This window comes from Pangasianodon hypophthalmus, chromosome 2 (genome assembly GCF_027358585.1).
Source record: "Pangasianodon hypophthalmus isolate fPanHyp1 chromosome 2, fPanHyp1.pri, whole genome shotgun sequence".
Taxonomy (NCBI): domain Eukaryota; kingdom Metazoa; phylum Chordata; class Actinopteri; order Siluriformes; family Pangasiidae; genus Pangasianodon; species Pangasianodon hypophthalmus.
This window is the reverse complement of record NC_069711.1, coordinates 740184-754551: the sequence shown is the minus strand read 5'-3', so window position 1 is coordinate 754551 and position 14368 is coordinate 740184. Positions and strand designations below refer to the sequence as shown.

Below are 14368 nucleotides of genomic sequence, written 5' to 3'. Positions count from 1 at the left end.
CCGCTGTTGAATTCCTGAATCTGATTGGTCAGAAGGTGTTGATTAATTTTCTTTAACAGCAGGTTTTCTCTTCTGTATCATCTCAGAGTACAACATCAGCGCTCTTGTGACGATCGCCACCAAAACCTTCCTGCGCTATAACAAGCTCCAGGACCTGATTGACAGCATACGGCTCTACTACCCCACTGTTACCATAGTGATAGCCGACGACAGCGAAAACCCCAGGGTGGTGTCCGGGCCCTACATCGAGCATTACATCATGCCCTTCGGAAAGGTACGAGATCCTTGTATAGAGGTCAAAGTTCAGCTTTTGGCACGTTTCACTGAAGAAAGAAGTGAATCCATTGTACAAAAGTCAAGAACTGATCTATTTTCATCATTTATCAAAGATTAATTGTTTACTTGATAGTCAAGAGTTTGTTTATTATAATGGCTCTTTTTCAGTGAATCATATCATTTGATTCGGCTCACTAAACGGAGTCGACTCCTAAACGGCTCATGTGTACTGAATGTCATATTGTAGTTGTTTTATTATGTGTGTGTGTGTGTGTGTGTGTGTGTGCGTGTGTGTGTGTGTGTCAGGGTTGGTTCGCAGGTCGTAATCTGGCCGTGTCCCAGGTCACCACCAAGTACGTGCTGTGGGTGGATGATGATTTCATCTTCACTGCCAACACCAAGCTGGAGAAACTGGTGGACGTTCTGGAGAAGACCACGCTCGACCTGGTGAGACGCTCACGTTTCCACTTTCCACTTTCCACTTTAATGTCACTTCACAAGTTACACATAGTTTACTTATACAAAACGTATAAAAGGTGAGTGAGGTTCTTATGGTACAGAGCTCCAACTACAAAGCAGTTAAAACTGGTCGCTCCGTGCTCTCTTGAAGTCAACAAGCAGCTCTTTTGTTTTGTTCATGCTCAGAGACAGCGTAGCTCACTAAGCTAGTTTGCGGGCTTTCAGTGTTTAAGTTCATGCTCATGTTCACATTTCGTGACTCGGTGTGCAGAAGCTGACAGCTCGGTCTCTCGCTGGCTCACGCATCCGCTGAAAGGACGAACAAAGCACACATACGTAAACTCACTGTGATTACACACAGGTGAGAATCATCACGTGTTACCTGTCAGTTCATCCCAGCTCCTCTCCGTCCCTAGCTGATGCTCCACCACGCTCCTGCTGCCACATACATAGTAAATTATAAATAACTGAATAATTGACAGCATACGGCTCTACTACCCCACTGTTACCATAGTGATAGCCGACGACAGCGAAAATAATTGTCACGAATCCCCTCAGATCATGATGTCATTTTCACTTCCTGGTCCTGTCTCTGCCCCTCATGATGTCATATGTGTGTCATCACTTTTGTACTCACCTCTTACCTGTTTAGTTCCTAATTATTAAGTCGATTTAAACCCTCGCGTTTCTTTGTCTCATGGCGAAGTTTCGTTTCCCGCGCTTCCGTTCTTCCCAGCTCCTAGTTAGCTCACACACTCAACAACAAAAAGAGAAAGGAAATGAGAAATAGAGTTTCAGTGAAACAAAGGACAGAATTGAGAAAGTTTGGCTGCAGAAGAAGAAACTCCAGTCTTCAGAAAGGAAGAAAAAAAAGCTGCTGCAGAAATTTGCGTGGGCTCATGGGGTCAGTTATGTGACCTTTCAGACAAAAATGGCATTTTACAGAGTACATCTGCATGCTCATTCTAATGCACGCACACACACACACGCACACACACACACGCGCGCACACACACGCACACACGCGCACACACGCGCACGCACACTCTCTTCGTTTACACTGGTGTTTTCAGACATTTTCCAAGAATACTCGTCCATACTGAAACGTCTGAAAACACTTACATCCGTAAAAACGTACGACACTTTGGCCCGCGTCATTTCTGTCAGGCGTTTATTTACTTTGAATTGATGCAACAAAGTCTGAAGGTTGTACAAAGAGACATTAGTCTTTAACAACACCATCAAACTGGACAGCTGGAACAACAACTGCAGCACAATATCGTCCTCCATCTTGTTTCTTTTGAGTTGAATGAGTCACATGACTAAAAATACATCATTGTTTTTGAATATTTCCGTTTTCTCGGTCCACGCTACAGCACGAAAACGGCATTTTCAAATTTATCCACTTGGAAGAGCGTTTTCGAAAAGCTCCCTTTCTCGCTGGACAAAAACGCCGTCTCAGTGTAGACGGAAGACCAAAACGTAGAGAAAAAGATGCGCTTTTAAAATTTATTCGTATTAACGTGGACGTCGCCTAAACTGCCATCTCCAGTAACCCTGTGAGCTTCAGCTTCCTGTTTCAGCTTCCTGTTTTTCAAAACTCCGAACCGAACAGGAACTAACACATCTCCATGACCAGGGACAGAGAGGAAACAGAAATCAGTCTGGGATATCTGTCTCCGATATTAGATATTAGATATTAGATAGAGAGTCCAAAATATTACATAAAGACGCTACATTAGTTCCAACATATTGTCCAGCTATACTCTTATTATGACGTGTGTTCATTGTCTCCGCCTCCTGTCTTATCATTGGTTTGTCTCCTAATTGTGTACTGACTGTGGCCACCTGCTCTCTGTTAGTTATTGATTAGTTTGCCTGTTTATAACCTCTTGTGTCTTTATGTCTTTGCAAAGTCTTGGTCATTGTATACGTGCTCTACCAAGCCTTATTTCTCATGTTCTGTCTTCAACGTTCTTTATTTGTCACATACACGTGATGTAAAGTACTGAAACATTTCTCCTTAGTTCCTCGTCCCACAATAAAAGGAATATAATAAAATCTAGTAGACTATATAATAAAATGTAGCAGCCTATAGAGAAATGTAATGTGAATAAAGTGAAATATATAAAATAGATATAGATATAGATATATAAAATATGTTAAGCTTATTCCTGACTTTCCTGTTTGTGATTATTTAATGACGCAAAAATAAAATAGTGCCATAAGCAGCAAAGTGTAATGTGAAAATTTCATTCGCTTATTTTTAAACAAATATTAAGAAATAAAAAATGCTGAAGTAGAAACATATTATTCCTGTAATTGTCGTACACGTCCATATTATAATAATAATAATGTGATTGTTTGGTAAATGATTTTAATGCAGAACTCATACCAGATTTCGTCCATAATCTCGTAGCGCTAATAAGAATTCAGAAGCACCACTGAAGCGTTTGGTGCATCAGTGTATAGTTTGCAGAGTGAAGCCATGATGTTGAAGTGCGTAAAGCGTCGCACCGTGACTAATTTCTCTAATTTTTCATCAGAATGTTAATTTAAGGAGATTTTTCTTATAGGAAAAAAACAACAACAAAAACTGGGATACACAGACCAGCTGGAGAATAAAGGTTGATATTAATGGACTGCCTCTGTGTGTGTGTGTGTGTGTGTGTGTGTGTGTGTGTGTGTGTGTAGGTGGGCGGTGCTGTGCGTGAAGCTACAGGCTACACCTCCACCTACAGGCAGACCATCTCTATCGAAGCTGGAGATGAGGATGGAGACTGTCTCCACATGAGACGAGGTTTCCATCACATCATCCAGGGCTTCCCCAACTGCGTGGTCACCGATGGAGTCATCAACTTTTTCCTGGCTCGGACCGACAAGGTGCGACAGGTGGGCTTCGACCCCCGGCTGGCTCGCGTCGCCCATCTCGGTGAGTGCACACACACACACACACACACACACACACACACAAGCTTTAAAAATCGCCCTGAACTTTACAGCGTAGAGTTTAAATGATTAAAATCCTTCTGGACGCAGATCGTCATACAGATTGGTAACTGGTTGTTAACAGATTTTTCCATTTAACACAAGGATGTTCTCAGTATCTCAGTATTACACTGATTTGGGGGAGGAGCTTCATATAAGCTCATTTTGTGACGTCACAAAACAGTCACCTCAGAGGCTTCGGTAACGTAACGCAGTATATTCCGATGGGTTTGGGTTGCTGTTAAATAAATTTATATAAATAAATGCTGAATTGAGGATTCAAGACTCATCTGAGGATCCAAGACTAATTTAGCTAAAGCTAGTCATGAATCTCTGAATTGCATATCCATGCATAATCATGGATTCTGATTTTGTTTTGATGATTGTAAAGGTGTAAATATTAATCCATGCTGTTTTTAGTCACTGATTTATTTTAGGCATTAAAACAAAGGGAGCAATTAGCATTTACCTAACATAAGCTAGTGTTAGCTTGCATTTTTGACACTTTTTATTACTACCGTGTAAAAGAAGACGTTATGGATGTCAAAAAAAGTGAATGATTTGACCAAATTTAGAGTCCAAGCTAAACATTAATTTAACCGTGTGCGAGCTCAAACACAATCACACACCAAAGAGCGCGCTAATCCGAATGCTTAGTGCAGAAGCTAGAATATTTCCCAAAATCACCTCGTTGTTTTATCCTGTTTAATTATTTGTCTCATTGTTCCCAGAGTTTTTCATAGATGGCCTGGGTTCGCTCCACGTTGGCTCGTGCGATGATGTCATCGTGAACCACGCCACCAAGATCAAGCTTCCGTGGGGCCAATCGGAAAGCGACAAAGCCTACGCAAAGTTCCGTTACCCTCCGGCCTCTTCGGATGCCACGCGTACGAAGAACGGCCTCTTGTACTTCAAAAACCGCTTCCAGTGTCTCACACACAACTGAACACCCACCTCACCGTCCTCTCCCTCGTTCTGTCTTCCTCTCCCAAAAGACTTCTCTTTTTTGTGAGTAGCTAAAGAGAGTCTTTGAGGGGACTCGGGGTTGCGTGGGGTCGTCTACGTCGTCACTTCCCTCATTTTAGTGTGGGAAAGAAAAAATATATAGTCTCCTCCTTTTGGAGGGGCCATAACGTCATTAAATTGTGACTGACAGCTGGGAGATAACAGTCACAAGTTTGTTTTTGGAGGGTTTTTTTTTTGTTTGTTTAAAAAAGGAGTTAAGATTATATCGGTGTTCTGTTTTTTTTTTTTTTTTTTTTTATTCGAGAGACTTTAGATACAGATACATTCCCATGTTTCTACGTCTCGAGTGGTTCCCGTTGTTTCTCTTCTGCCAGTCACGGTTAAAGATCATTCTGCTAGAAGTTTTTAAGGGAATTTTTGAATTGAACTTCCTTCATGATGACTGACAGAAAAAAATTATTTAAAAAAAAACTTCTTTATTTGAAACTGAAACACTATCAATTTAAAAATGTGGACGATGGACAATTTTTTTAAACTTAAGCACTGAAAAGAGGCTCTTAAAGGTGCAGCCTGTGATTGGAGTTAAGCCCCGCCCTCAAAAAAAAAGACACACCCCCAAAACATAAACACAACCCTTGACTAGAATGCCTGAAGAGGCGGAGCTTCCTGAATTCCTGACAGGCAAGTAGAGACGCCTCTTTGTCCTGATTGGTTGATGTTGTTGGTCCATATCATGTGTTTACAGTCTGAGGAGAAACCAAACTGTTACGCATCAGTGAGCACAGCTTCGACAGCACTGACACTTACCCACTTTCTGTTGAATTACAGTGTGTGTGTGTGTGTGTGTGTGTGTGTGTGTGTGTGTGTGCTTGAGGGTCTTCTCTCCAAGTGTTTGCACTAAAACAAATAGACACAGGAGAGATCACACCCCAAGCTACTTCAGACAGAAATAAACAGACCTGACGCTTCTCCGCTTCTCTACCTGACAGTGTGCTTCAGTAACCAATCCGTCATCGCATATTTCAGCATTATTTCCATTACTGAGTGAGTCAAACGGTAACGAATTACCTGTGCCGGATCTGTGTGCGCAGAGCTGAAAATTGATTGGTTTAAAGACTTAACAGTTTAACAGAATAATCGGGTTATTAAAAAAATTGCCATTAATTTAAATTACGTCTGAACTGAAATAATAAAACAGATTGTGTATGTGGGGTTTATCAACTCTGCCCTGCTATTCAGATATAACTCTCTACAGCGTGTCCCAAAAGTCTCTATACAGAGGAGAAATTAACACTATTTTTCAGTAAAGCATCCTCTATATGATTGGCGTTTCTTTGTAAACACACACGGAGTCGTCTCAGGCAAGTTTTATCTCCCAGTTTGGCGACAGTGTGGTGTGTGTGATGTGCTCGCCATGTTTCCTGTTAAAGTCCATCACAACGTCACGACAGCTTCCTGATCCAACCATGAGAATGAATTCAATACCTTCTTCTTTTGTCCAAGACGTTCTTAAAGGATATTTGAAAAAATGTATATAACATAAACCATTGCTGCGTCTCAACTGGCCTACTGTCCGTCCTAAATATCCGAGATTAGAATTATCGTGTCCCAAATCGTAGTATGTTGAAATGAAAGGAAACCCGAAGGTACCCAGATAGTCGACTGTTTCTGGTAGATTTTTAAAGTGTGGACACTTTTTCAGCTAATATTACCCACAATTCCTTGCGTGAGCGAGCGAGGGAGGACGAGTTCTGTGACGGTTTGCTTCGTCGAATTCAAGCACGCGTTTTAGAGCGGTGTAAATGAAATGTGGGAAAATAAATCAAGGGAATGTTAATCAGGTAAATGATGTAGTATAAATGATATCAGGAATAATGAATGAAGAAAAGCTGAAATGCGATGAGGAGTTTGTTTACGATGACGGTTTGCGTAACTAGACAACGATGTTCTCTTCAGTTATGTAGATGAATTAAGACTCAGGGCCTGTATGAAACATTTTGGAAGACATTTTGCTAAAAAGTGTTCATTTGTCCTATGTATGGAGACTTTTGGGACACGCTGTAGTATATAAACTCCTTTTTTTCTCAACCTTAGTGATGCTTGTTACTTGTGAACTGCCTTGTTACTGGAAAATGTTGTACATGTGATAGCTGTGGTAACATTACTTACAGCAAAGCCACTAAACGATTATTGATTACATACGTGCATGTACACAAACTGTTGTTCAAAAGCTGGATTTTGATTTTTAATTATTTTGCGGTTATCAGGTTGTTTTGCACATGTCCTCTGCAGCGATATCTGAAGCGCATTATAATAATAATAATAATAATACATTTTATTTATAAAGCACTTTACATTTTAAAGAAAATCTCAAAGTGCTACAAAAAACAGCAATTAAAACCAGCTGCCAACTGAGGTACGTTTTTAAACCCCTTTTAAAAGCATCAGTCATTTGTGGAGCCCTCAGATGTTCAGGGAGGGCGTTCCACAGGCGAGGAGCAGCGGCGCAAAAGGCTCGGTCCCCAATGGTGCGGGTATTAGTCCTAGGGGGAGGAGACGATGAGTGTTTGTGGAGCGGAGGGGACGTGCTGAAATCTGTGGGGTGAGGAGTTCTTTAAGGTAAGTGGGGGCGTTGCCATAGATGCACTGATGTGTGAGGAGGGAGACCTTGTATTCAATCCGGGCGGAAATGGGAAGCCAGTGTAATGATTGAAGAATTGGTGTGATGTGTTCGTATTTACGCACTCTCATCAGGATCCTAGCGGCACTATTCTGTATGTGCTGGAGTTTCTGGATGCTCTTGCTAGGGATCCCGATGAGAAGAGAGTTGCAGTAGTCCAGTCTGGAGGAGACAAAGGCGTGGACGAGTTTCTCAGCATCATGTAGGGAGAGTGTAGGACGGAGTCTGGCTATATTCCTGAGGTGATGTTTTGCAAAGATGTTTAATGTGAGCCTCAAAGGTTAAACGAGGGTCAAACCTAACACCAAGGTTGATGACTTTGCCAAGGGGGAGCATGTAAAGAATGAATAAAATAGGTCCAAGAACTGATCCCTGTGGAACTCCGCATCTAACAGCATGTGAACGGGACCTTGAGCTTCCCATGGCCACAAATTCAGATCTGTCTGCAAGGTATGACTCGAACCAACGCAAGGCGGTGTTATTAAGTCCAACGGAGTGGTGTAGCCTGTTGAGAAGTATACCGTGATCAACGGTGTCGAACACTGCAGAAAGATCCAAAAGGACAAGAAGTGATGGTGAACCAGCATCAGCTGTCATCAGCAGGTCATTTGTGACTCTAAGGCTGTTTCTGTGCTGTGAGCGGAACGGAAACCAGACTGAAACTTTTCAAAAATGTTATTGTGTTTGAGGTGGTCTTGAAGGTGGCTGGCAACTACTTTCTCCAGAACCTTAGAGAGAAATGGCAGGTTGGATATGGGCCTATAGTTAGCAAAAATTTGAGGACCAATTGAGGGTTTCTTAAGTAATGGTCTGATTATGGCCGTTTCCAAGGCAGACGGTACATGGCCAGTCTGAAGGGATTGGTTTATTATTATGGTGATAAGGGGACTGATGGCAGAAATATTTGCTTTCAACAGAGGTGTAGGAAAAGGGTCGAGGGCACATGTGGAGGATCTCATCCCCCTGATGGTGTCTTCGACCTCATGTTGAGTAACTTCTGGGAAGCAGCAAAGCAGGATCGAAATATCAGACTGCGGGTCAGCAGTTGGGGCAGACAAGGAGGAAGGAACATAAAAAGAGGAGTGAATTTTGTCAATTTTGGTTTTAAAAAAGGTCATAAAATCATTGCATTGTTCTTCTGTAGCTCCTGTGAGTGGAGCAATTTGAGGTTTAAGGAGGTGATTTATGGTGGAGAACAACTGTTTGGAATTGGCAGAACTATTGTGAATAATATTTGAATAGTACTGTGACCGTGCCTCTTTGATGGACTTCAAATAAGCTTTTTGGTGGTCCCGATAGGCCAGCTTGTGAACAGTAAGTCCAGAAGCATTATACCGCCGCTCAATGGCTCGTCCAGCTGCTTTCATTTTCCGCAGGTCACTTGTGAACCAGGGAGCTGAGCGAGAAAACGCAATTGTCCTAACTTTGATGGGTGCATGAAGATCCAAAATGCTGCTCAGTATCTTATTATAAGATTCCACAGATTCAGTGACTGATGAGACATTTACAGAATGAAGATGTTGAAGGCTTAAGGTCAAGTTTTCTGTGTTAATGTTTTTCAGATTTCTGAAACGTATTTCACGTTTGGGCTTGATGTGGGAAGACAGAAAAGGCAGCTCGACGGAGATGACCTTATGGTCAGATACAGATCATACACAATGGTGCATTTAAAAGGGGAGACTCAGTAATGACCAAATCAAGAATGTTCCCCTTAGTGTGTGTAGGAACATCAACATACTGTTTGAGGTTTAAGCAATAACTGAAGGAATTCTGTAGCAAGATGGCAAGAGGGGTTGTTGATATGAATGTTAAAATCTCCAAGTATTATTATATTGGAAGAGGTTGTGCAGAAAGTTAAAAGAAAATTGTATAGCTCTGAGATGAAGCATGCATTTAGTTTGGGTGGCTGGTAGATTAATAGTACTGTCATTGTGAAAGGGGGCTTACAATTAAATGCCAGATATTCAAAGGAAGACAGCTCAGGGAGGGCCAGAGGGGACAGATCTAGGTGACTGCGGTAGATGACAGCCAGGCCACCACCACGGCCAGTGCTACGAGCTTTTTGGAAATAACAGTAGCCAGGAGGACAGGTCTCATTTAAAACAGAAAAAACATCTGGTTGATGCCAGGTTTCTGTGAGGCACATTATGTCCAAACTTTTGTCCCGAATATGATCATGTATAAAGCAGGATTTGTTAGTGAGGGATTGTGTATTAAACAGTTCAATTTTAATTTTAGATGAAGCAGTGAATCTCCTTACTGGCCGAAGTAGGCTGAAATCCACTCCACGTTTTCTGTTTGGCTCCATGTGTGGCGCTGTTGCAGGATCTCCAGTGCTACTAATCAACAGATTATCAGTCCTCTGATGGCGTGGAAGAGATGTTACAGGGCGCACAGCTGCCCAAACGGAAGGTATTTCGTTACCAGACCGGGAGTAAGCAAACTTTCGCCGAGAGCTTCTGTGGATGTACCGGGGCCGACGTAGGAGTCCAAGTTCTTTAATGACTGATATACAAGCTGGAATGTTATGGTTGTTATATTCTATCAGTTGAGTGGCCGAGTAGTTCATTACGCCAGTCACATGGGCTCCACGTCTGTTGTTAGCCGCTAGCAGTATACAAAGTAGGGAAGTATAGAAAGAAAGGGAAGAAATCGGCAGCAAGAAATCATCCGTGATGTGGCTGGAGAAATCGAGACCAGAAGAGATAAATCGTAGTGAGCACCAAAAGGAGCTGTAAGCGCTGGGAATGCAGGCAGAGCCAGGAAAAGCTGCAGCCGGTTAGCTGCCCGCAGGGACTTGCTATCAATTAGCCAAGTAGAGTCCGAGTCGGTAAAATCCATATAACAGACCCAAATGTTATACAGAAGTAGTTCTAACGTTGCATTGTTATTTTAACAGTTAAAACTAGTTAAAACTCGAGTGGAGAAGCGGCGAACAGACAACGCCAGCGTCCTCTCCCACCCGCATTATACAGAGACAAGAGGTCTGCCAGGTCATCTCTCAGCATTTACTGGAAATGGATGACGGATTTTCATGTTTTAAATGTTTGTGATGGAGCGTGTGATGGAGGATAGAAGATTTTGGATGACGTAAGCCCTATTTGGATAGGATCAGTTTTACATGGGGAGGTGGGATAAACTAATTATTACCAAAGTATCTCTGGGATTGAGCAGTAGAATTAACCCCAGGTAAAATACTTTATGTCCCGTCTGAACTGACGTGTCGGTAATGATTGTGTTACATCCTGTGGGAAAAGAGGGTTTGCTCTTCATTCCAGGAAGTGCTCCCCCCTTTTTTTTTTTTTTTACAAAATCACATTTTTACATAACCTGTGTGAATCGATCAGAATTACGACACTCCTGAACAGGCATAAGTCTGGAAAACTAATCTCGTGTATAAATAGATTTCGGGTGATGGATGATCGGGCTGTGAAAAAAAAAGGAAAGACACTGACATCAAGTTTACCGTAAGATTAAGCAAGTGCTGACGCTACCATAGTGTCAGAAATGATCTCGCCATCCATCTAATTCCTTCTACTGTCACGTGATGGGGAACAGACACAGGAACTCGGGAACGCTGTGGCTAGTTCTGCACTGCGATGCGTAACCCTACTGCACTGTCCCGTGGAAAATCAAACAGAGGATCTGTAGAAGTGAAACTGTCTTGATTTGTCAGTTTCATCACCATGAACTCATAGTGTTTTATTCATCCGATTGTTCAGAATGCAGCCTTCCTTCACAGGACTGAAGCACGCAGTCCCGTTTCCCAGATAAACTTTTCAACCATGTCTTCTCCTCTCTGTACTGCAGATCGTCAGATGCTTGGGCAAAAATATGCCCAATGATTAAATTCTTTCCTTTTCACCCCCATAAAATTAACCCCCTAATGTCCTTAGTGGTGGTCTGGGATTTCTTTTAATTCAATTACAGTGGAGCAAATCACAACCCACCATTATCAACATTATTATTCTGATTATTGAGCTTTTTTTTTTAGCCTGTTTGATTGGTCACATGACTTGAACACTTATAAATTATGTTAACTTGATTTGAATAACAATTTGAATAAAAATGTGTTCTGTGAGTGAAGTTCAGGAATAAAAAGCTTTATGGCTGAAGTACATTTCGAAAATATTATGTACACATTTAAATAATGAGCCTAATACTAATAAGTAGTTAAATTATGTTCTGAGGGCTCCGTGGAGTTTATTTTACTGAGAAAGCCGGAGAATTCCTGCTACATAAAAACTGCTGCATGACTCAGCCGCTCAGCACACTCACATCGGACACCAGGGGGCGCTGAACACAAAGATTTTAGGCTAAAACTTTTTGACCACTCTGTAGCCACGCCCCTTCAGTGTGTGTTCAAAGATGTCAAAACTCACCTTAACTTGATTTAAGTGACTTTTGTTTATTTATAAGTGGTTTTGAGAAGTTGACAGTCATCGATTGGTGAAGTCCTGTTTAATTCATTTTGGCGGTTAATTGTTAATTTATGTTCATTTAAAATTGTTAGCACTAAAACCCTGTCCTTTCCCACATGTACTGTTGTAAAGCTGTTTGTTTGTACTTTTACCACTTATTTGTTACACCAAAAAATGACAGTTATGCAATTAATTAGGCTTCAGGACTTATTTATTTATTTATTTATTTATTTATTTATTATGCTGCCATGCAGTGCATTTCCTGTTCACGTCTCCTCAAAATGTACGAATGTGAGGAGCAGGAGTTAAAGGAAAGAATGACAGAAGAAAGACTTTGAGACTTTGAGGGAACTTTATGAGAAGCTCCTGCGGCTGTGAGGAGCCCGAGCTGGACGGAGTGGTGAGAAGAAAGCGAGTAGATGTTACGTTAGAGAGATGTTATGAGCTCAGGATGGACTCTACAGATGGTGCTGAATGCGGTTTAAACTCCACACATGGTCTTGTGAACCCACTTCCTGTCTCTGTGTCTGCATGTGTCCATTTTTTCGCCACTAGGTGGTGACACATTCACAAAATAATAATCCAGCTCCTCGCCCTTTCTACGGAAATTCAAGAGGAATGAAATTTTTCCCCCGGAGAGAAAAACAACAACAGCAGCAACAACAACAAAATGTCACTTATCCTCTTTTTGTAAATGTTAAAGATTCTCTGGAACTGTTACGGAATGAGATAAAAGTTTTAAATCTCTTGGCCGTGCTGAATTTTTTCATGTCATTTTTTTATGTTTCATTTTTAGCAAACTTCGTAAGATAGCAGTGTACATGATGATATCTATTAGTACAGAAAGGCATCTGTGAGTGTTTTAAAACTTGTTTATTCAGAAATTCAGAGTTTAGCGAGATTTAACAACTGCAATAAAACACAAAATCAATCTATAAAAAGTGGGAATTTAATCGTTTAGACATCGGAAAGTTCTCAGACTCATGAATAACACACCATCACTCTCTGATTTTTACTAAAGTCACACTTTCAGTCCAAAAGAGAAACTTCTGTATAACTCTACATTCACACTAGCAAGTGACGAGTCACTCGTGTAGTTTGTAGTTCGTCTCTTGTGGGCGTGGCTTGTCCAACTTTTTTTAAATTCTGATGAGAAAGTAGATATCTACCTTCTAAAGCTAGCTAGTTAAACACAAATTAACCACCAACGATCTCTGCTACTTCCTTCCAAGCGTTATTTTTCTCCGTAATGTCTCTATACACATGTAATGATAAGGAGAGCTCGTATATGACAGGATAAGATGAAACCACGTTTCTAAGTTTTTCTTCCATTTGATGTGGGAACTAATCGCAGGTAGGAACTAAAGTTGTGAGCGGGGAACTGAAGAAACGTCGAACCACACGCGCCGTAGGATTCGTCTGAGGAATCATTTGGAATTGTCGATTTACTACGTCATAGCTAATATAGGGTAAGTCTGATTTAAGGGCGGAGCTAACATATGAGCTTTGTTTGTGATGTCACAAAATTTCAGGATCAGCAGCTTTGAACCAAACACGTCTAATATGCAAATTATTACATTTTTAGCCGTAGAATCAGAGTGCTAAGATAGCTAGCAAAGTTAGCAAATGTTAGTGATGAATAGATGATAGAGTCTACAGTAATATTGAAATATTTTCGGACAGATTTCTGAAATCCTACTTGCGTGACTAAAGTGAGCTAGTTTACCAAACAGCTAGTTAATTTAGCTAGTTCTAGTCATATTAGACTAGAGAGATATGGGTGATATATATCTATTTTGCATATTCATGATTTTTTTTTATAGATCCTGTTGTTTTAAATAATGGTAAAGGTGTAAAGAGAGATGTTTCTCTGTGAAACAAACCCTGACACCTTTACAGCTGCTGGAAATGTTCAAAAAAAATAAACAACAACAGGGTTGTTAATAATAAAAAACAGGAAAATAAAACTCATTATGTTTAAACACACAATTTTCCCCCAAACTCTTTTCCCTTTGTGTCTGTTTAAACACTGCAGTGTTAAAGCCAGAGCTTCCACACGTATACAGTAATATGTCCCTGAGCCACAGAGAACAATAGACACACTGTGTGAAAATGATCACCAGCATAAAATGCTATTCATTCCACAGCAACACTCTGACTTTCTTTAAGCCTGAAAAAGACCAACTCAGTCCACTTATAACCTCTCTATGTCAGCTCATGTGTCATGTCAGCACTTACGTATGACAGCGAGAGAGAGTCAAGTGAAAATAAATGACTTGTGTAAGAATCACATATGAAAATAAATTAATCATGTTTAAAGAATCACATGGAATTGAATGAATCATGTTTAAAGAATCACATGGAGTTAAATGAATCATGTATAAGAATCACATGTGAAAATAAATGAATCTTTTGTAGGAATCACATGGAATTAAATGAATCATGTGTAAGAATCACATGTGAAAATAAGTGAATCCGGGTAAAGAATCATGTGGAATTAAATGAATCATGTGTAAAGAATCACATGGACTTAAATGAATCATGTGTAAGAATCACATGTGAAAATAAGTGAATCTTT

The 14368-nt window shown here is 40.8% G+C and overlaps 1 protein-coding gene across 2 annotated transcripts in view; it reads left to right on the top strand.

Annotated features, from left to right (window-relative positions):
- Window positions 1–13597, top strand: part of b4galnt1b (beta-1,4-N-acetyl-galactosaminyl transferase 1b) — a 28883-nt gene extending 15286 nt beyond the window's left edge. For both annotated transcript variants that reach the window (XM_034300302.2, XM_034300306.2), the window contains exons 9-12: window positions 87–274; window positions 583–723; window positions 3430–3667; window positions 4455–13597. In XM_034300302.2, the coding sequence (XP_034156193.2) occupies window positions 87–274; window positions 583–723; window positions 3430–3667; window positions 4455–4669 (782 nt within the window). In that variant the 3' untranslated portion in view covers window positions 4670–13597. The remainder of the gene's footprint in view (window positions 1–86; window positions 275–582; window positions 724–3429; window positions 3668–4454) is intronic.
- Window positions 13598–14368: the final 771 nt, after the last annotated feature.